At 41.1% G+C, this 23,034-nt stretch overlaps 1 protein-coding gene across 1 annotated transcript in view; it reads right to left on the reverse strand.

Annotated features, from left to right (window-relative positions):
- Positions 1 to 1,859: 1,859 nt before the first annotated feature.
- The window catches only part of FAM227A (family with sequence similarity 227 member A), a gene marked incomplete at both ends in the record, with an annotated part of 80,382 nt that continues 59,207 nt past the window's right edge, over positions 1,860 to 23,034 (reverse strand). The window contains 4 exons of the mRNA XM_082666193.1: positions 1,860 to 1,998; positions 12,695 to 12,835; positions 18,908 to 19,064; positions 20,780 to 20,951. Coding sequence (XP_082522319.1) covers positions 1,860 to 1,998; positions 12,695 to 12,835; positions 18,908 to 19,064; positions 20,780 to 20,951 — 609 coding nt within the window. The remainder of the gene's footprint in view (positions 1,999 to 12,694; positions 12,836 to 18,907; positions 19,065 to 20,779; positions 20,952 to 23,034) is intronic.

Below are 23,034 nucleotides of genomic sequence, written 5' to 3' on the forward strand. Positions count from 1 at the left end.
TCACAGGGCCAGGGAAATCTTCCCTTCAATTTCCCTTCCAGTGTTTGTAACAGGAAGAGCAGGTCTGCTCCTCCTCAGGCTCCTAAAAGTCTGGGGTCACCAGTCCTTAATGATCTCTGAAAGAGGTGTCTAGGGGGACATTTTTGGACACAGGCTGTGCCCCATCTGAATGTGAAACTTTTGACTTTGGAGGCTCTTCCCTATGAATAAGAACTTGTATATTTTCTGGAGCTTCGACATTTCAGTCCCCCATGATGGGTAAGCACCGGGTAAGGACTGCCCTAAGAGATGAGAACCCAGCTGGTCCAGGGCTTAGAAGACCAGGGAGTCTTTCTGGGCTGGGCCAGACCAGTGCTCTCAAGCATCCTCGAAGGCTTCCTGGATTAAGGAATGTAAGAAGCTTATGAAAATAATATATTGCCTATTAATTATTGACAAGTTCTATGCCAGACTCTTTATATGGGTTAGCTTGTTTACACATTAACAAACTTCCACATTTATTATGGCCAAGGAAACAGGCCTGGAGAATTTAGGTAACTTAACTGAAAGTCACAGAGGGGGCAGGGCAAACCCCAGATCTTTTTAGAGTCAAAGCTCCTTCTACTGCTTCATCTTCTCCTGTGGGGGAAACTAAAAGGTAACTCCCTTACCCGGTTAATTGTTACCTGGGGTTCATCCAGGGTAGTCATCCCCACCCATAGATGGATCCACAATGGATCCATTATAGGAGAAGATACTGGAACTTCTATTTATATATTTTTATCTCATTCTTTTTAATTTCTATTTTCTGTATGTATTATATTATAGTATACATATTATATTAGCCTAGAACTATATATATTACTACTGAATAATTAATATATTATGAGGGGCTGAGTTCTCATAAATGTTTTACTAAGAAAGATACAAGATCAAGAAAGCTTGTGGACTACTGATCAAGTGGTATAGTCAGGGTTTCACATAGAGGTAAATGTTTGCCGGAGACTTTGCAAATCCCTCAAAGTACATACATACTCCCTTCATGGAGACCACCATCAGCCATCAGGACTTTAAAAATCCAAATATGGCCACGTGGTTCCCTGTTTAATATCCTTCGTGGCTCCCCACGACTTAGAAAATAAAATCCCTTCATGATTTGTCCAGGAATCTTCTCCAGGCTCACCTCTCCTGGAGCCCCTCACACACTTTCTTGACCTCCTGCCACATTACTTCCTGCCTCTGAGCCTTTGCCTCTGCTGCTCCATCTACTGAGAATGCCAACCCCTTGCCTCATCCACCTCCTCCTGCCTTACAAACACCTTATCTTTTCCAGACTCAGGTCAAGGGACACCACTTCTATAAAATGTGTCTGCATGGCTCCCAGGCCATTGCATTCTTTGTCTCCTTTGTCTAACAGCACTTCTGGAACTTATGGTATTTATTTGTTGATATATCTGCCTTCTCTCTATCAGACTGTGAGCCCCTTGAGAATAGGGACTGTGTCTACTGTTATTTACCCAGGGTCTGCTGCAGGGAACTTTTGAAACCTCTCCAAATCTGGGCTTGTTGCTGTATAAAATGCACTGGATAATCTCTACCTCATAGGACTGTTATGAAGGTTAAAATGAGGTCATGTTTGTATAGTGTTTACCTTAGTGCTTGGTACAGAGTGAACAGTTAGTTAATGGTAGCCATGATTATTATATTATAATTTAATATTGTTAGCACGACTAAAAGTAGTGACCTAAGCAAAAATCTCCCCACTCCTGCTTTTCACTCAGCCTAGGAAAAACTATAGTGGAATCCTTCCCCTATCCTGGGAATAGTTATTTCTATTTCTCAGCGTTTGGCCACAATTTTCTTTTTCTCCTGTTGTTGTTCTACCTGGTAGCAGAAATATCAGAGATTTTGTAGGGACTTCCTAGTTCCAGGGAATGGAATTCATCAGGGCTTGATGGTGAGAAGGAAGAGTAGTTCAACTTCTGTTTCCATTCGCTTTCCCTCTCCTCTTTTTCCTTCCTGTGGGGGAAACAAAAAAGACATCAACAAAAATTGGCTCAAAAATTCAGTGCGATTTCTTCAAAGGTTTCAGTAGAATCTTGATAGGTATTGAAAGAAAAAGTTTACAAAACAGTCAGTAACATTGGCAATAGCAAATAACTGAAGAGTTATTCAGTTCAGAGTGTGTTCAGTGTGTTCAGAGTGCTGAACACACTGCAACGACTCCCTCATTCATCTTCTAAGTATTGACTGAGGACCTGTTGGGTGCCAGGCCCTGCACTAGGCCCTGGGAAAAAAAGGTCATCTAGGGCAGTATTCCTGACCTTAAGGACAAACCTCAATCTAGGGAGATGGACAAGCAAATTTATAACTAGAGTAGGCTATGTTCTGTGGCATGTGATCAGGAAAGCACAAGACAATACCCTGAGAAGGCAAGTCAGGGAAGACTTCCTGGAGGTGATGCCTGAACTGGGTTTTAAGGGTTAGTGAGGGGTTAGCTAGATTAAGAAGTAGTCGAAAGGGTAGGGGAGGGACAGACTGGGAGTTTGGGGTTAGCAAATGCAAACTATTATATAAAATGGGTAAACAACAAGGTCCTACTGTATAGGACAGGGAATTACATTCAATATCCCAAGATAAACCATAATGGAAAAGAATATAAAAAAGAATGTATATTTATGTATAACTGAATCACTTTGCTGTACAACAAAAATTAACACAACATTGTAAATCAACTATACTTCAATTAAAAAAAAGAAGTAGTTGAAGGATAGTCAAGTCTGAGGGAATGACAATAATATTGATGAATTAAAATAGTTGGCTTTTTGTATTTCTGAGAATCTAATATGGATATCAGAAAGACTGCTAATGAGTGACCATTGAACTTATAGTATTCCATGGCTCAAACAGGTGGGCCTCAAGCTAAACTCCTAGTATAAAAAAAATGTGGTCTTTTTCTGGTTTGAAGGAAAATTTCGACTAGAAGGTTTAAGACTGAAAGTTTTCCTTGGCTAAATTTCATAACTCATTAAGCTTTGGTTTCTTCATCTCTGAAATGGAGAGTATAACACCATCTATCTGTGATACAGATGGTTAGTTAACAACCCATCATCCACTCTCCCCTTTTACTTTAGCAATGGAGCCAGATTTAAAAAAAAAACCCGTCACACATTTCCCAGCCTCCTTTGAAACTAACATCACCATGTGACTAATATCTGGCCCTTGAAATAAACTGGTACTGTTATATGGTATTTCCAGGCAGGTTATTAAAAAGGGAGAGGGTAATAGGAATGACTACACATGGGCATGAGGGAACTTTCTGGGGTGATAAAAAATTCTAAAGCTAGATTGTAGTAATTGTTGCAAATCTCTGTAAATTTACTAAAAGTCATTGAATTTTGTACCCTTAAAGTGGGCAAATCTTACGGGAAATTGTACCTCATTAATATTATAAATATTAATTATAATATTTACAATTATATCATAATTATAAATATTAATAATTATTATTTTAATAAAAGAACATTTTAAATGTTTTTAAAACAATATTTTATTAAAAAGAAAGAAATTGCTGTAGCCATGTAGTCACATTCTAGCAATGAGACATAAGTGGAAATGTTGTTTGGGACTTCTGTAAGTGCTCCTTAAAAGAGAATGTGGTTATAGATTAAAAGTAAATGAATGCAGAAAAATATACTGTGCTAACACTGATCAAAAGAAAGCAAGAGTAGCTATGCTAATTTCAGACAGAGCAGCCTCGAAAGCAAGAAAAGTTATCAGGGATAAGGAAGGGCATTATATAACGATAAAGGGGTCAGTTCTCCAAAAAGACATAACAATTCTTAACGTGTATGATCCTAACAAAAGAGCATCAAACTACATAAGGCAAAAAGTAATTGAATAACAAGGACAAATAGATGACTCCACTATCATTGTTAGAGACCTCAACACCCCTCTAATCAGAAATGGACAGATCCAGCAGGCAGAAAGTCAGCAATGACATAGTTGAACTCAACAATACCAACAATCAAATGGATGTAATTGACATCTGTAGACTACATCACCCCAAAACAGCAGAATACACATTCTCCACAAGCTCACATGTAACATTCCCCAAGACAGACCAAATTCTGGGCCAAAAAATATACCTTAACAGATTTAAAATAAGAGAAATCACATTATGCCTGCTCTCAGACCAAAATGGAATCAAACTAGAAAATCAGTAACAGAGATAGAGCTGGAAAATCCCCAAATACTTGGAGATTAAACAGCATACTACTAAATAACACATAGGTCAAAGAAGAAGTTTCAAGAGAAATTTAAAAATATTTTGAACTAAATGAAAATGAGAATACAACTTATCAAAACTTGTGGGATTCTGGAAATGCTCCTTGAAAGAGAATGTGGTTGCTGAGTGTGCTGAAAGCAGTGCTTAGAGGGAAAATTATAGCATTATATGCATATATTAGAAAAGAAGAAAGATCTGAAATCAATCATCTAAAGTTCCCACCTTAGGAAACCAGAAAAAGAACAAATGAAATTCAAAGTAAGCAAAAGAAAAGAAATAATAAAAATTAGAGCAGAAGTCAATGAACTTGAAAACAGGAAATCAGTAGAGAAAATCAACAAAACCAAAATCTGGTTCTTTGAAAATATCAATAAAACTGATAAGCCTCTAGCCTGGCTAATTAAGAAAACAAGAGAGAGGACACAAATTACTAATATCAGAATCATGAACATTAAAAAGATAATAAAGCAGTACTATAAACAACTGGTCCATGAAATGGACCAGTTCCTTTTTTTTTCCAGCCTCACTGTGTGGTTTGCAGGATCTTAGTTCCCCGTCCAGGGATTGAACACGGGCCCTGGCACTGAAAGCACTGAGTCCTAATCACTGGACTGCCAGGGAATTCCTGGACTAATTCCTTGAAAGACACAATATGCCAATAGTCACACAAGAAGATATAGACCATATGAATAGAACTATATATATATTAAATAAATTGAATAAAAAATTAATAACCTTCAGAAACAGAAAGTAGCAGGCTCAGATGGATTCCCTGGTGAATTCTATCAAACATTTAAGGAAGAAATTATACCTATCTACAATCTCTTTCAGAGGATAGAAGCAGAGGGAATACTTCTTAACTCATTCTACCAGTCAAGAATTACCCTAATACCAAAACCAGACAAAGATGTTACAGGAAAAGAAAACTATAGACCAATATCTCTCATGAACATAGATGCAAACATCCTCAACAAAATATAAGCCAGTCAATCCAACAATGTATAAAAATAATTTTTTATACACTAGGGCTTCCCTGGTGGCGCAGTGGTTGAGAGTCCGCCTGCCGATGCAGGGGACACGGGTTTCATGCCCCGGTCCGGGAAGATCCCACATGCCGCGGAGCGGCTGGGCCCGTGAGCCATGGCCGCTGAGCCTGCGCGTCCGGAGCCTGTGCTCCGCAACGGGAGAGGCCACAACAGTGAGAGGCCCGCGTACCGCAAAAAAAAAAAAAAAAAAAATTATACACTGTGACCAAGTGAAATTTGTCCCACGTATGCAAGGCCAGTTCAGCATTTAAAAATCAATTAATATAATCTGACACATCAACAGGCTAAAGAAGAAAAATCACATGATCATATCAATAGATGCAGAAAAAGCACTATAAAAATCCAATACCCATTCATGATAAAAACTCAGCAAACTAGGAATAGGGGGAACTATTGCAACTTGATAAAGAATATCTACAAAAATATTCAGCTAACATCATACTTAATGGTGAGAAACTTGAAGCTTTCCCACTAAGATCAGGAACAAGGCAATCATGCCCCTCTCACCACTGATTTTCAACACTGTACTGGAAGTTCTAGCTAATGCAAAAATACAATACAATACAGTAAAACGTATACAGATTGAGAAGGAAGAAATAAAACTGTCTTTGTTCACAGACGACATGATCATCTATGTAGAAAATCCAAAAGAATTGACGAAAAACTTCCTGGAACTAGTAAGTGATTATGGCATACTTGCAGGATACAAAGTTAATATAAAAAAGTCAGTCGTGGGCTTCCCTGGTGGTGCAGTGGTTGAGAGTCCGCCTGCCGATGTGGGGGACACGGGTTCGTGCCCCGGTCCGGGAAGATCCCACATGCCGCAGAGTGGCTGGGCCCGTGAGCCATGGCCGCTGAGCCTGTGCCTCCGGAGCCTGTGCTCCGCAACGGGAGAGGCCACAACAGTGAGAGGCCCGCGTACCGCAAAAAAAAAAAAAAGTCAATCGTGGGAATTCCCTGGCAGTCCGTGCTTTCACTGTCGAAGGCCTAGGTTCAATCCCTGGTCGGGGAACTAAGATCCCAAAGCTGTGCGGTGCGGCACCCCAAAAAATAAAATAAAAATTTAAAAAGTCAGTCTCTTTCCTATTGATATATATCAGCAATGAGCAAGTGGAATTTGAAATTAAAAATACAATACCATTTACATTAATACCCCAAAAATGAAACACTTAGGTATAAATCTAACAAAATATGTATAAGATCTGTATGAGGAGAATTACTAAAGCTCTGATGAAAGAAATCAATAAGAACTAAATAAGTGGAGAGATATTCCAAGTTCATGGATAGAAAGACAATATTGTTAAGATGTCAGTTCTTCCCAACTCGATCTGTAGATTCAATGCAGCCCTAATCAAAATCCCATCAAGTTATTTTGTGGATATCGACAAACCGATTTGTAAAGTTTATATGGATAGGTAAAAGACCTAGCACAGACAACACAATATTGAAGGGGAAAAACAACACTGGTGAACTGACACTATCTGACTTTAAGAATTACTATAAAGCTACAGTAATTAAAACAGTGCGATATCAGTGAAAGGACAGACAAAGAGATCAATGGAACAGAATAGGGAGCCCAAAAAGAGACCCATATAAGCATAATCAACTGATCTTTGACAAAGGGGCAAAGGCAATACAATGGAGCAAAGACAGTCTTCTCAACAAAAGGTGCTAAAACAACTGGACATACACGTGCAAAAAAAAAAAAAAAGAATCTAGACAGAGACCTTACATCTTTCATAAAAATTAACTCAAAAATGGAGCATACACATTTTGAGCAAAACTCAAAAAAAAAAAAAAAAAGCAAAACTATAAAACTCCTAGAAGGTAACATAGGAGAAAATCTAAATGACCTTGGGGTTGGTGATGACCTTTTAGATATAACATCAAAGGCTTGATGCATGAAAGAAAGAATTGATAAACTGGACCTTATTAAAATTAAAAACTTCTGGTCTGCAAAAGATAATGTGAAGAGAATGAGAAGACAAGCCATGAACTGGAAGGAAATATTTGCAAAAGACACACTTGATAAAAGATTGTTTTCCAAAATATACAAATAACTCTTAAAACTCAGTGATAAGAAAATAAAAAACTTGATTTAAAAATGGGCCAAAGGGACTTCCCTGGTAGCGCAGTGGTTAAGAATCCACCTGCAAATGCAGGGGATACGGGTTCAATCCCTGGTCTGGGAAGATCCCACATGCTGCGGAGCAACTAAGCCTGTGAGCCACAACTGCTGAGGCTGCGCTCTGGAGCCCAAGAGTCACAACTACTGAGCCCACGTGCCACAACTACGGAGCCCACGTGCCGGAACTACTGAAGCCTGCGTGCTGTGACTACTGAAGCCTGAGCGCCTATAGCCCGTGCTCCGCAACAAGAGAAGCCACCACAATGAGAAGCCCCCAAAGATCTTAACAGATACCTCACCAAAGAAGATATACAGACTGCAAATAAGCGTATGAAAACATGCTCCACATCACGTCATCATGGAAATGCAAATTAAAACAACAGTGAGATACCACTACACACCTACTATGGCCAAAATCCAGAACACTGACAACACTAAATGTGGAGCAAGAGGAACTCTCATTCATTGCTGGTGGGAATGCAAAATGGTACATCCACTTTAGAAGACAGTTTGATAGTTTCTTACAAAACTAAACACACTCTTACCAAAGGATCCAGCAATCACACTCGTTAGTATCTACCCAAAGAGTTGAAAACTTACATCCACACAAAACCCTGCACATGAATATTTATAGCAGCTTTATTCATACTCGCCAAAACTTGGAAGCAACCAAGACATCCTTCAGTAGGTGAACAGATAAACTATGGTACCTCCAGATAATGTAATATTATTTAGTCCTAAAAAGAAATGGGCTACCAAGCTATGAAAGGACATGGAGGAACCTAAAATGCATATTACCAAGTGAAAGAAGCCAATCTGAAAAGGCTGTATTCTGTATGATTCCATCTATATGATATTCTGGAAAAGGCAAAACTATGGAGACAATAAACAGATCAGTGGTTGTCAGGGTTTTGATGAAGGGAGGGATGAATAAGAGTAGCACAGAGGATTTTTAGGGCAGTGAAAATACTCTGTATGATACTATAATGATAGATACATGTCATTATACATTTGTCTTAACTCATAGGATGTATAACACCAAGGGTGAACTCTAACATAAATTATGGACTTTGAGTGATTATGATGTGTCACTGTGGGTTCATCAGTTGTAACAAATATACCACTCTGGTGGGGAAAGTCCATAATGGGGGTGGCTCTGCAATGTGGTGGGGCAAGAGTGCATGGGAAACATCTGTACCTTACTCTTAATTTTCCTGTGAACCTAAAACTCCTCTAAAAATACATTTAAAGAAAGAGAGAGAGAGGGACCGAGAGACAGAGATTGAGAATGACATTAGCCCCCTTCTTCCCTTCCTTCTTATAGTATCTGGTCTGGAAAACAGACAGGTTGCCTGGAACTCCAGCAACTTCCGTCTTGGTGGAACACGGAAGTCCCAGAGGAAGGATACCAAGGGCTAGGATGGTGGAGCCTGGCTCCCTGAAGCCCGTGAAACACCGTATCAGGCTATATCATCTACCTTCAGACTTCTTTTATATGTGAGAATCAACCTTTGGGCCATTGTTATTTCTAATTTTTCTGTTATATATGACTAAATAAAATCCTAATTTATATGTTACATCAAAGAATTGTTCTGAGAGTCAAATGAAAATTGGAAGTTTTTCTTGTGCTTTTGTTTTTCTTTCTGGGGAAATTAAAGAGGCTACAGTCTTGGGCATAGTAGATTAGTAGAAAATAAAAATAGTTAAGCGGAAGTTGGCCCTACCAAATGCAGGATCTTTACCCCCCTTTCCTTTCCTCTGTTTCCAGAATGCCATTAGCCGGGCATATGTCCCACAGGCAAATGATTGGAGGATTTTCTCCTAAGAAACTGAATGGCTGATATTGGAGAGTCTCTCAAATGAGAAAGCTGGCTTGCTTCCTGATCATGAAAAAAAAGAGAGCCAACCAACTGAGAAGTCATGACCACTGATACCAACTTCCACTGTCAGCTTTTTAGAGCTTCACCCCTAAATCTAAAGACAGCCCAGGGGACTTCCCTGGTAGTCCAATGGCTAAGACTGCGCTCCCAGTGCAGGGGGCCGAGGTTCCATCCCTGGTCAGGGAACTAGATCCCACATGCTGCAACTAAGAGTGAACCTAAAACTAAGAGTTCTCATGCCACAATTAAAGATCCCGCATGCCACAACTAAAAAAAAAAAAAAGATTCCCACGTGCCGCAACTAAGACCCAGCGCAGCCAAATAAATGATGAGAGTTCAAAGGTGAGAGTTCAAAACAAGAAAACAGTCAAAAAATGTAAAAAGGTACCCAAGAAAAGGAACCCACAGAAATAATATGGGGGTCAGAAACTTTAAAAATAAAGATTAATGTTCTCAGTAATAGATGAAAATATTGCACCCATGAAAAAGTATAGAATGCTATGAGAAAGAAACAACCAAAATATAAGACCTCACTCTAGGAAATTAATACTACAGTAGAATTCTAAAAATTAAAAGGAGTCATTGGAGGATAAAATGTAGAGACTCCTCTCGAAAGTAGGACAGAAATTCACACAGATGCCAAGAGGAGAATAAAAATAAGAAAATTAGAGAATCAGTCCAGGAGGTATAACAACTGAGTATAACAGCTCCAGAAAAACAGAGCTAAGAAAATAATGGGAAGAAAATTACCAAAGAAATAATAAAAGAAAAATTCTCAGAATTGAAGGACACTACTCTCCAGTTTGAGAAGGCTTCCCAATCCCAATGAAACATATTAAGAAAAAGAGTCATACCAAGGCACATGATTGTGAAACATCAGAATAATAGGGAGAAAGACAATATCTTAAAAACTCCCACGGGGGTTGGGGGTGGGGAGGGTGGAGGTGACATACAAGACCATAGGAATCAGAACGGCATCAAATTTTTCAACAGCCAAACTAGAAAGTAGGAAAAAAAATGTTTTCAAATTCCTGTGGAATATTGACTTTGAATTTTATTCCCAGCAAAACATTTGTCAAATATTAATCAAGAGCAAAGTCATTTTGGACATGTAAAGACTAAAAAAACTTTCTACGTACCTTTCCCTTGAGAGTTACTAGAAGATGTGGTCCAGCAAAATGAGTAAACAAGAAAGAGAAAGACATGTGACCTGGGAGACTCCAACAAAGTGAAGTTGACTAAGGGAAGCCCTAGGATAATGGTGAAAAGAAGCCCCAAAATGATAACTGAGAGCAGACCTTGAGCACACCAGTCCAGACTGGAGGAGGATGAGGGCCTGAGAAGGAGAACTCCAAGATTAAAAAAATGAAGAAGAAATTATCAGAATATATTCTCATTTTCAGGATCTTCTGCCACAACTTTTTCTTAACCTTAGGAGTCTACATCTGCTTGCAATGGAGAGAAAAAGGACAAGCAGCTAACTGCATCTGTCCTGGTTATGATCACGTTACCTAACAGAATATATTAATATGATATACATAGAATATATATGGTACATTTGAGAATATGGAAAATGATGCTGCTTGGTTTTTGATAGCTTTTAACAATCTGGAAAACCTTATCAACAGATAACGTCTAAAAGGAAATCAAGAAATGCATATGTAAGCATGTTATTTAGAATAATGGATGTAAATTCCAGAATTGAAAATTATAATTTCTGTAGACTCTTGGATGCCTATGCACTACAGGATGGTAGAATCTAGAAGGTGGCATGTGAGACCCTCTGATGCCCTTCATTGCCTCAACTCTCCCTCACTCTCTAATCAGCCAGACCCAACTGCAGTCTGGTAACTTTTAGCTCTGCAAATTGGCTTGAACATCTCTCTGCCTAGAGTTCCAGCCCATTCTTCCCCTCCCCCCTTGCCTAGCAAATATAAAGAACTGACTGCTCCCTACTCTGTTCTCTTTTGAAGTCCTCTCTCAGGAGCTATGCAATTTGTTGCATGTTATCTATTTCCATGTCTTTTTCCTTCTTCTATACTATGAGCCCTTGAGGGCAAGAACTTTAACTTATTTATTTCTTTGTATCCTTAGTGCCTGGCATAGTAGGTCTTCAGTCAATGTTCACTTGGCTTCTCTGTACCTCAGTTTTCTATTCAGTAAAATGGGTGTTATGCTATCTAATGGGGTTTTGTTGAGATACAAATAAACTGCACATGTTGTTTTTGTCTGATGGCATCTCACCAATTCTACCCCATGTCACTGACTTTGCCTTGTTCTCTCAGGCTGCAGGGACGGTCAGGTCTGGCTAGTAATAGCACTGCTTCTTCCTGAACACAGTGTTGGTTCAGAAGGGATGTGTGGAACCATGAACCAAGCAGAGCCATTGAAACCGAGAAGGGCCCTGTGGGGCTCCTGGACACAAAAGCCTTTTTGTCCCTTCTTTCTTGTAGGCAAGACTCCAGCCTCCATGACTTTCCCTGAGTTCCAAAGGTCAGAAGAGCAGACAAGAAACCACCTGAGGCAAGATTAAAGGGACCAGAGAAGCTCATCAAGATTAGGAGACCTGAGATGAGATTAAGGGAGTGCAGGCCCTGCACACACCCTAATCTTGTCAGCAACCCTGCCCTTGAACTACTGCTATAAAACTCCTCATCAAATCCTCCCGGGTTGGGACACACAGTTTCGAGGGCAGGAGCCCTCTGTGTCCTCCTTTGCCTGACAAAGCAATAAATCTCTTATTTTCTACTTTACCCAACACTGTCTCAGAGATTCAGTTTGGCACCAGTGTACAGAGGCTGAGCTTTTGGCAACACCATCAGAGACTTTTATTGAGGCTTGGTTTATGGAGGCTGGGAGAGGGTGTCTCTCTTCCTTTTAGGTCATGCACTTATAAGGATATAGGGTTGGGGCTGTTCTTGGCCCTCTTTCTTTCTTTGAGGGCAGGGGCAGCTTGAAAAGCAAGCCAGCACACAGAGGCAAAGAGGGTCAAGAAAGAAAGGGAGAGAATCTGAAAATATCATTGAGCCCTTAAGTCCATCGTGGCTGCAGCCAGCCTGAATGTGGCCTCTTCCCAGTTACTAAAGCCACGAGATGTTCCTTCCACTCAAGCTGGTTTGAGCTGGGTTCCTGGCACTTGCAACCTATGAGCTCTGACTCATAATACACTTTGTAAAGTAAAAATGCTTGGCATAGAGGAAGTACAAAGTCATTGGTAGCTCTTACTACTGCCATTAATAATAATAAAAATAAAGTGAGAGTTGAGTGACTAACACATAAAAGCGAGTGGACTTTTATGTATACTTTTCCACGTATTAAGAATTCCTAAAGTGTTCACATTTCTACTTTTCCCATGGTCTTCGTTCAAACAAACCTCAAAAGAAACGCAATCTCCCTCTGATGGCTTCTTCTAGATTTCTTTTCAGGGGAGTCCTCAATGAAGGTTGAAGGCTGGATGAACATGTGGTTCGCCTGTTTTTTGTCTTTGGCTCTTTGATCAATATTCTTCATCTCCCTGTGGGGGGAAATCACAAAGACACATGGAAAAAGACTAAAGAGTCAGCGTTATCGTTTCACTCTATTTTCACATGAAAAGAGAGGCAAATATTTACCAATTCATTCATTACATCTGTCAGGAGCAACTGACTGAAGCAGAAAGCTGACTGCGCCGCAGCAACTCAGTCACTGAGCCCCCGCTATGTGCTGGGAGTCATATAGCCCTGGGGGACACAGGGGAATAAGATGTGGTCCCTGACTCAATGGATCATACTCAAATTAGGAAGACAGCTGAGGAAAACCAACGACCTGAGAGAAAGCTGAAGCATGAGCTTGAGGGCAGGCTGAATTCAATTTGGGGCTCTGCCATTTGCTGTGTGTTCTTGGGCAAGTTACTTAACCTCTCCTTGCCAGTGTACTCATCTCAACATGGTAATGTAATGGAACCTACGGTAGTGGTGAGGATTAATTCAGTTACCATAGGTCAAGCGATTAGCACAGTGCCTGGTACATAGGAAGTGCTCAATTAATGTTGCTGCTGCTGCTGCTGCTATTATAGGAGAAGGTTTTCAGTGGAGCACGTTCAGATACGTTTGGGGTACTCAACGGAAATGCTGAGCTGGAAAATATACCAGCTGATGTGTGAAATATGAGTGGACCTCCACTCGATGAAGAAGCAGGTTATGGACATTCAAGGCAGCCAAAAAACAACAAATATACATTCAAGTGAATTAAGATGCTGTCATATACTTCTCTGCTGCTGCAGAATAGATGTAGAAAGACTGGTGTTAAGAAACCAGTGTTGAACTTGGCCTAAACCAGTGGTTATTCCAACAGTGAGGGTCTTTCCCCAAGTCAAAGGAAAAAATTGTGTTGACACAAAATTCTCATTTTTGGCATCTTCTGCCACAACTTTTTCTTAACCTTTTGAAGCCTGCGTCTGCTTGCAGTGGAGAGACAAAGAACAAGCAGCGACCTGCATTTGTCCTTGCTGTGATGACATTTTCTAACAGGAAAACTTGGTCGTAATTCCTTGATAATATTTTCTATATTGTCATCTCTTGATTTGTTGAAGTCTATACATGTCTTAGGCTCCTATTTTCCACTAGTGGAAGCATCTTTAGCTTGTATGAGAGAATCATATGTTGAAACGTTTCATAAAACTCTGCAAAGGGCATTTTGAATTGCGGGTGCTTTGCCCCCATACAAGTTTAAGGATCAGGGCTCTGGACTCACAAGGAAACTAAGTTCTGCAGCAGCAACTGACCCCGCTCCTTCATTGTACAGCTCCATCTGCATGTGCCAGCTAGGCTCTTCCTCCACCTAGAGCAGAGACCCCAGCAAAACAGCTGCTGGATCGCCTTTTCTAAGGGAGACCGCTCGCTAGGCCTCCCCAGTGGCAAACTTTCCAACTCCAAGGCCCAGTGCTGTTTTGGCCCCTGCACTCTTCATGGTGTGGGGGTCACACATATTACCTCTAATAGCCGTCATTTTCTGAGCACTTCCTGTGAGCCAGGCACTAAGCTCGACATCTCCTTTAACCTACACAACTACTCTGTGAGTAGTGTCCCTGTTTTGTAGATGAGGTATCCAAGCCTCACATGGGCTAAATGATGGACCTAAATCATACTGAGGGTGAAACAGAGCTGTTCCTACAGCTTTGGTCTGTCCAAGGTCAATGGCAGTGCTCCCAGCTGATACGCTACATTAGGGGAACAAGTGGTAATTGATGTCCCAAAAGAGTCCTAGCCCCCCTACAAGTATCAATACTATTCCACAGGGGCATTTGTCACCTTTTGATCTTGTTACGGCCACCATTAAAAAAAAAAAGATAGTGTTCAAAAATTTAAACATCTATAAAAGTAAAGAAAATTGTATAATTAACATCATTTACCCATTACCTTGCTTTATTAGTTATCAATCTGAAGTCAGTCTTGATTCATCTGTTACTTCCTTTGCCTCCCATCCCAAGGGTTATTTTAAGGCACATCCCAGACACCATGTCATTTCATCCATATACACTTCATTATGTACCTCTTTAAGACATGATTCTCAAAACATAACTACAAAACTATTATCATGTCTTTAAAAAAGGGAATATACCAATAAAAGGAATTTCTTAATATCATCTAAAACCAAGTCAGTGTTCAAATTTCCCCAGTTATTTCATAATTGAGATAATTATCTCAAGCGGTTGATTTAAGTCAGGATCCAAACAATGTTTTGATTAATATATCTCTCCAGTATCTTCTAAACAATAACAGCACCTCCTCCCTCTTTTATTTTCCTTGCTTTTTATGTACTGAAGAAACCAGGTTATTTGTCCTACAGAATTTCCCATTCTGGATTTGTCAATTGCACCCCTGGAGTGCTTGACAAGGTCCTCTGAGCTCTGTGTGTCCTTTAAATTGGTGGATGCAGATGGTCACCATTTTTTAAAAGTTTCCTGAAGTATAACATACATACCAAAGCGTGCACAAACTCTAAATGTGCACCTCAAGGAGATTTCACGTGCTGGGCACATCCATGTAACCAGCTCCCAGATCAAGAAACAGAACGTTGCCAGCCCCCTAGAAGCCCCCTCATACGCCTGCTCAGTCATACCCTACTTTCCCAAGGGTAGCCCTGCCCTGATGTCTAACAACATGGATGTATTTTAAGGCCACCAGTTTTTTCTGGAGACAAAACTTGGAGGAGCACTTTATTAATAGAAGCCATGCTGAGTTTCTTATCTAACAAAAAGTGGATGTATTTGGCAATGTAATTGCTAACACATAATTACAAAGTTTCTCCTGACTTAAAAAATCTTTACTATAATTCACCTGATAAGGGTGTCATTATTAAAAAAGGATTTCCTTATATATTTCTCAAATAAATATTCTGTAGGCTTAATTTGTTTTGTGTTGGTTTTTTTTTCCGGCCACGCCATGTGGCTTGAGGGATCTTAGTTCCCCAACCAGGAATTGAACCTGGGCCCTTGGCAGTGAAAGCGGAGTCCTAACCACTGGATCACCAGGGAATTCCCTCTGTAGGCTTAATCTTGAATATTCTATATGAATTTAATGTTAACCCTAAACTATTTTTGCCTTGTTAATGCCACAGCTGGGTGTGGCTATGGGGCTAAGTTCTGGCAAATGGAATGAAAATGGAAGGTATATTTGTGACTTCCAGGAGGAAGTCCATCTTCCTTCCTACTGGCTGGAATGTGGACCTGATGGCTGGAGCTTGAGCAGCCATATTGGAACATGAGGCTGAGGATTATGGAGCAATAAGATAAAAGGAGCTTGGACCCCTGACACTGTGAACTGCCATATCTACTGGACTCCTTTTAAATGAGAGAAATAGATTTGTATCTTGTTTTAGCCACTATTTTGTGCTCTTCTGTCACTGGAAGCCAAATCTAATTCTAATTTATACAATCATTTACTGTGGGCTTGGTTATGAAAAGGCTTTACATGCCTTATTTTATTTGATCAATACAACCCTACAAAGTAGGAAATACTATCTTCATTAAATCAACAAAGAAACTGAAGCTAAATGACCTATGTGACAGATCAAATATCATAGAGCTAGTAAGTGAAAAAGCCTATATTCTGGCTGTAGCTCTGCCATTCATGGGTCCCACCCTCAAGAACTGTTACAACTATTGGAAGAGACAGACATTACAAAACAATGTCTTGTAAACAAAATAAAATGCCTGGTGCATAGAAGGTGCTGAAAATATTTGCTGGGACAATGAACTATAGAACAAACAGCATAATGAACTACAGTAACAGAGGCAGAAGCAAAGAACCCTAAACAGCAATTCCTGTGTGCTCTCCCTTAACCCACCGTGACCTTCTCCTCCCTCACCTGCACCTCCAATCTCTCCCTCTTCATATAGGCTTGAGTCTTCCACCTTATTTTTAAATAGCCCTGTTACCATCCAATCTTGCCTTTTGATTCAGAATTTTGTTCCTCTGCCTCCTAGTTACTCCCCCCTCCCACCCCCACATGGGGACTCATACCTTCCCCTTAATGTCCCATGTTCTAGTGTCTGACTGCTCTCTCTACCAAAGCACCAAACCTGTCTCAGCCCCAAGTTTCTGTGTCTGGCACTCACACTGCTAATTACTACTTCCCCTTCTTCTCTCAGCTTCATTCTCTGTTGGTCTGCCTTTATATATAAGCTCTCCTCCTTCCTTCTGGTCATTCCTTCTCCCTCTGCCCCATACTCTATCCTCTCCCACATATGCAGTTGCCCTCTAAGGTTCTGTCCTTTGACCTCAGCTTCCACATCTGTAAAATAAGGATAAACAACTGTGCCTATCTATACACACCATTTTATAACGTGATTTGGGGGCCATTAATATGTTGTGACCATCTTTCCTTGTAAAATAGAAATAGATCAACATCACCATTTTTTTGGCTGCAGAGTACGGACGTTTGATAGTTTATTTAATCAATCATCTTTTGATGAAAGTTTAGGCCGAACTGCATTTCTGTGCTGGTGCTTAACAAGCGTGTGTGTATGTGTTGTTTGTCTGTGTCCCAGCACATTTTAGAAATAACTTCATTGTATCACTTTGCATAACAAAGTATTTATCTATGAGTTCGTATTTTTCTTTCTCTCATATTATGGCAGATATAGATGGCTGTCTAGCCAATAGCAATTTCCCCCTTTCTCCCCTGCAAACTGAATCCAGTTTTGTTTTGGATAACAAAGTGACCAGTTCTGGTCTAATCCAGTCATGCAAATCTCCTTCTCCTTTCTCAGATACTTCTCAAGCTTCTCTTTCACGGTGGCCACATGAAAGAGTTATGGGGGCAGGCAGAGAAGACATGTGAGACAAAGAGTGAAAAAAGAAGGTGAGCTCCTTTTTACCAAAAAAAGAAAAAAAAAAAAGCCAGCTAATAAAAGCAGGAGGAATAGTAGACGTAGAAAATCACCATTTTGCGGCCCCAAAGGTAACAACGGATTCAGGCAAAGACCGTGGATGGATGTTAAAACCACTGGATGAATGTTGTTGGGATAGCATATTCACAGTCTCAAAGAATCACACCATTCACTGCTGACTAATTAGAAAGGCAAAAATGTAGGCTTACAATGGAGAGCTCTGGCAGAGGCCACCTTAAATAAGCAGCGGGGCAACCCGACATTAAGTTTCTCCTAATGAGGTGTAACAGGAATTTACAAGGTCTCTGTGAAGTATTCTTGGCAAAAAGACTTAACCTGAATCTAATCAGTCCTCTAGTACAGATCCAATGTCCATCTTATAGGAAATATGAGATCAATTGGAACAAGTTAAATGATACCCCGAAGAAATAATCAGAAAAATCCAGAACGTGGCTTGAGCTTTTCAAGAAAGTCCATGTCATAAAAAATAATTATAATAATAATAACAAAGCTGGGGGCCAGGGCACTATCATAGACTAAAAGACACCAAAGAGAGAACGTCGAAACACAACACCTCCAGGTATTGGATCCTTGAATGGATCCTGGAGCAGCAAGTAAAACCAAAAATGGTACTTTGGGCACAATTGGGGAAATTTTTATTTGACCTAATTATTAGAGAGAGAAGGAAAAATGTGGCAAAGTGTGAATAATTGGTAAACGCAGTGGGGGCATAATGGTGTCCATGGCACTGTCCTTTAAACTTTTCTGAAAGGTCTGAAAAATTTCTAAATATAATAAAAATATTGAAGAGGGAGAAGGCAGAGGAAAATGTTCATAATATGCTGCTAATGGGGGGGAAGTCTAAAAACCGTCTGGCAGTACGATTACTACTTTTGTTTAGAGATCCAGATGTATGTGTCCAGGAAAAAAGATTGGAAGAATTTATAGAAAAATGTTGGCAATGTGTACCTGTAGGTGCTTTTCCAGGTTCTTTGTTTGTTTTCATTGAGCATAAATGTTTTTGTAGTTAGGAAAAAAATAACTTTATGAAAATATCCGGCCTCTGTTATCGTGGGGTTTACATTCTGACCACAAGAAAGCGGAATGCGCTTCACAGGTCATTACAGGGCTGGACCCCAGTTACAAATTGGTGTGATGTGTTGCCATAGACAAATGCTGAAACCACGCCTCTTCCCCTGAAGGCCCCTTAAATACCTGAGGAAGTTGTTGTGCAGCTCCTCCAGGTACGCATTGAAATGATTCCACTCACTCCAGTGAAACTGGTTCAGCTGGTGGAGGTCGTCCCTCCGCTTCTTCATGTTGCTCAGGGTCAGCCTGATGACCTCAGCGTACGTCAGGGTGGACTCAGTGGCTTTCATGTCGAGGAAAACCCCACACTGTCAGTTGGTATTGACTCAGCATTATTATTAGTGGGATGTGTCCAGTACACGGGGAGGAGGTGGGTGTGATAGCAGGATGGGGAAACCGACCTGGTTCTGGAAATCTGAGCAGGAAACCACTCCATGGCCTGCTTGGGAAAGAGAGAAGCTATCCTCTCCATGGCTAGGCCATTCCCCATCTTTTAATAAAGTCTTTCTCCCCTCCTGCTGATGGAAGGGCTAGGAAGTGCTTGTTTTAGACTACCATCTAAAATTCTTACTCTCTTATCACAGTGGTGAACAGGAAGGGATTCCAACTTTCCTTTCCTCTCAGGCCCAGTCCCCATTCCCCGTCTCAGGTTTGTATGTTGAAAAGTTCTCTCTACCTTCGCCACCCCTCCACCCCTTCTGAACTGGTCAGAATCTCAGCCACACTCATCACGAGCTGTGGGACATCAGACAATCTATGTCATCCTCTACGTCTCCATTTCCTTACCTATAAAATAGATAGCACCTACCTTAGATGATGTTAATGATGATAATGATAGTCACTATTTTTTTTTAGTGCCAGCTGTATGCCATTTAATCCTGGTCACAACGCTACTGATTTGGTATAACCATCCTCACTTTAGGAATGAGTTGATAAAGATATTGAGCTTAGAGGTTACGCTGCGCACGTGAGATCTTAAAGCCAGTGGGTTGCTGAGCTGGGACGCAAACCGGGGCTGTGTATCCCCAACCCAGGCTCCTTCTACTACACTACGCTGTCTTTACAGCACAGAGAGGTGATATAAGGGAAAGCGTTTTATAAACAATAAAGTACTATGAAGTGTGTGTTGTTAATCTCTGCCTACAGATATATAAATACGCTTGTGGGTATGAAGTGCTGTAGGGCACGAGTTAAGACCTACCTACTTCATTATGAAAGCTCCTCCTTATGGGGCGCTGTATGCTGATAGGTAACGTTCAATCATTTGTTACCTGCCGGGCACTGTGCTAACTAAGCCTTTACTGGTGTTGTGCCTGTTCTCTGCATCACAACTCTATGAGGCGGGTACTCTTATCTCCATCTTATAGATGAGAAAAATGAGGCTCAGAGAGAAGCTGGAACTTGTCTAAGATCACTCAGCTGGTGAGCAGGTGAGTTGGTTCCTAAATCCAGGTCTATTTGATTCCATGTTCTGACCCTCTACGGTAAACTGTTAAGACTCAGGACACCAACGCATATCACACCTGTTTTCTTAAGATCTGAGCTTTTTACCATATTTTTAGGATAAATGTCATGAGGGCCAAGAATTTGCTGATGGGTCTGGGGAGGGGTGTGTGTGAGGAGGGTGCTGGAAGAAACATACCCCTAGACACCAAAATTCCTGATCAATATATACTGTGGGGTCAGTGAGCATCTAGGAGGCATTACTGAGTTGCAAAATATGTTAGAGTCCCTAAGTAGTCCATTCTTTCTGGTAGAAAGGAAGAGATTATTGCACACAGGGAAATTCGACTTGCCCAGGGTCCCACTCAGCCAGTGCACGAGGCAGATTTGGAATTAAAATGAGCAAGATTCCGACCCGTAGGCTCGTAACAATGGTCACCCCTGATGGGCCCCTACTATGTGGCAGGTGCTGTGCTAAGGGCTGGATGCCTGTCTCTTCACCCCTGCTTCTGGGAAGAGGAAGCAGGGGCCTGGAGTAATGTGTGCCCAGCCCACGGTGGAAAGGATATGGGATGGTCTTGGTTTTTTCCCTCCTGACCATCAACACGTCTCTGCCAGGCTGCTGCAGAGAGGCGTAGTTCAGGAGGAAGTACACAATCAGAGGGCTCTTCCCATAAATGTTGAAGAGGTTTGAAGTCATCTCAGGGCTTTTGCAGGCAGGGTAAGACTGAGTAGGAAAGAGATAGGAAAAAAAATAAAGGATATTATCATTTTTACGGCACATATTAAGAAATGTAAAGGCACTCATATCCTTTATCTAGTAACTCCAGTTTTAGGATGCTATCCTAAGGAAATTACCCACAAGAAAAAAAGATTCAGGCACTATAATGTTTACTGCAGTGACAATTACTACAGCAAAAGGTTACAACCACCTAAATGTTCAAGGACCTGTTGACATCTCTACCCAAAGGAACAGTACGCCACTATTAAATTGTTTATGAAGAGTTGGTACTAAGACATTGTTTCAGATATAACAGTAATTTTAAAAATCAAGATACAAAATTAGGTAGATAATATTATATATTTTATATAAAATGAATATAATTATATGAAATCAATCAACCAAAAAAAAAAAGGTAGATAAGAGACTAGAAGTGTAGTTACCAAAATGTTAACAATTCGTTCAGCAAATATTTACTGGGTGACCACTGTGTATACACACTGATCTAGACACTGGCCTTTCAGCCGAGAATAAGACGAATTCCAGCCCTCACGGAGCTTGTATCATAGTTGAGAGAAAAACAATAAACAAATCAACATGATACTATGGAATAATAAGGGCTTTAGGTAAGAATCGAGTAGGGCAGGGGGTGTGGGTGGTGGGATGGGAGACTGGGGAGGAGAGGGATCTTTTCCGTGGGGAGGTCAGGGAGGACTGCCCTGAGGAGGAGTGATCCCGGCAGACCCTGAATGATGGAAGGAAGATCTGGGCGATGTTCCAGGCAAAGGGGACAGCAAGTGCAGGAGACCCCAAGGCAGACAGGAGCTTGGTGTGGCTGAGGGACAGAAACCAGGCCTGCACGGCTCAAATGAGAACAAATGATGAGGCTGAAGAAGGAGCAGGGTCTTTGGGCCACAGGAAGAAGTTAGGATTTTCTAAGTGTGATGGAAGCCACTGGAAGGTTTTGAGCTGGGGTACATCTGATTAATTTTTTCTAAAGATCCCTTTAACTGGGACTTCCCTGGCGGTCCAGTGGTTAAGACTCTGTGATTTCGATGCACGGAGTGTGGGTTCAATCCCTGCTGGGGAACTAAGATCCTACATGCCACGTGGCACGGCCAAAAAATACAAATGAAAAACAAAAAAAGATCAGTTTAACTGATGTGTGGAGAAATGACTGCAGTGGGTAAACGTGGACACTAGAAGAGCACTTGGGAGCCTCTGCAGTGGTTGAGGCAGTGCTGGGGCTGGGAATGGGGAGGGGTGAGAAGTGATGGAATCTGCAACATACTATGAGAGCAGAATTGGCAGGATTTGCTGATGGAGTCGATGTAGGTGTGAGAAAGACAGGAGTCAAGGGTGACTCTAAAGGGTTAGGTGCCAGTTTCCCAGCTGGGAAGATGTGGGAAGACGCTGACAGGGCAGGAAAATCAAGAGGTCTGTTTTGGATGTGCTGTATTTGAGATGCTAATAGACAACCAAGAGGAAACAGAGATCAGGAAAGAGAACAGGCAGGGGCTGAGAGTAATCTGTTTCCCTTCCTTATATTCCTCTGCCTTTTTCCAAAATGTCAGTGGTGATTCTGTGCTTCTTTTGTATTTTTTTAAAAATACGTTTTATTTGGACGAAGCGGTTATAATCTAACGAGACAAAAATTCTGTCTCACGAGTGAAGGCTGCAGCGGCACCTAACCACACTCTTCTCTGTCCTATTCATTTTATTTTATTTTATTTTATTTTATTTTATTTATTTATTTTTGCGGTATGCGGGCCTCTCACTGTTGTGGCCTCTCCCGTTGCGGAGCATAGGCTCCGGATGCGCAGGCTCAGCGGCCATGGCTCATGGGCCCAGCCACTCCATGGCATGTGGGATCTTCCTGGACTGGGGCACAAACCCATGTCCCCTGCATCTGCAGGCGGACCCTCAACCACTGCGCCACCAGGGAAGTCCTGTCCTATTCATTTTAATTGCTTAATGAGATTTCCTTTATGGATAGCAGGGTCTCTCAACCTTGGCACTTTGACATTTGGGGCCAGATTTGTTGTGGGAGACTGTCCTGTGCATTGCAGGACATCGAGTGGCCTCCGTG

Source organism: Grampus griseus (genome assembly GCF_964374135.1).
Source record: "Grampus griseus genome assembly, chromosome: 11".
In the NCBI taxonomy this organism is placed as follows: domain Eukaryota; kingdom Metazoa; phylum Chordata; class Mammalia; order Artiodactyla; family Delphinidae; genus Grampus; species Grampus griseus.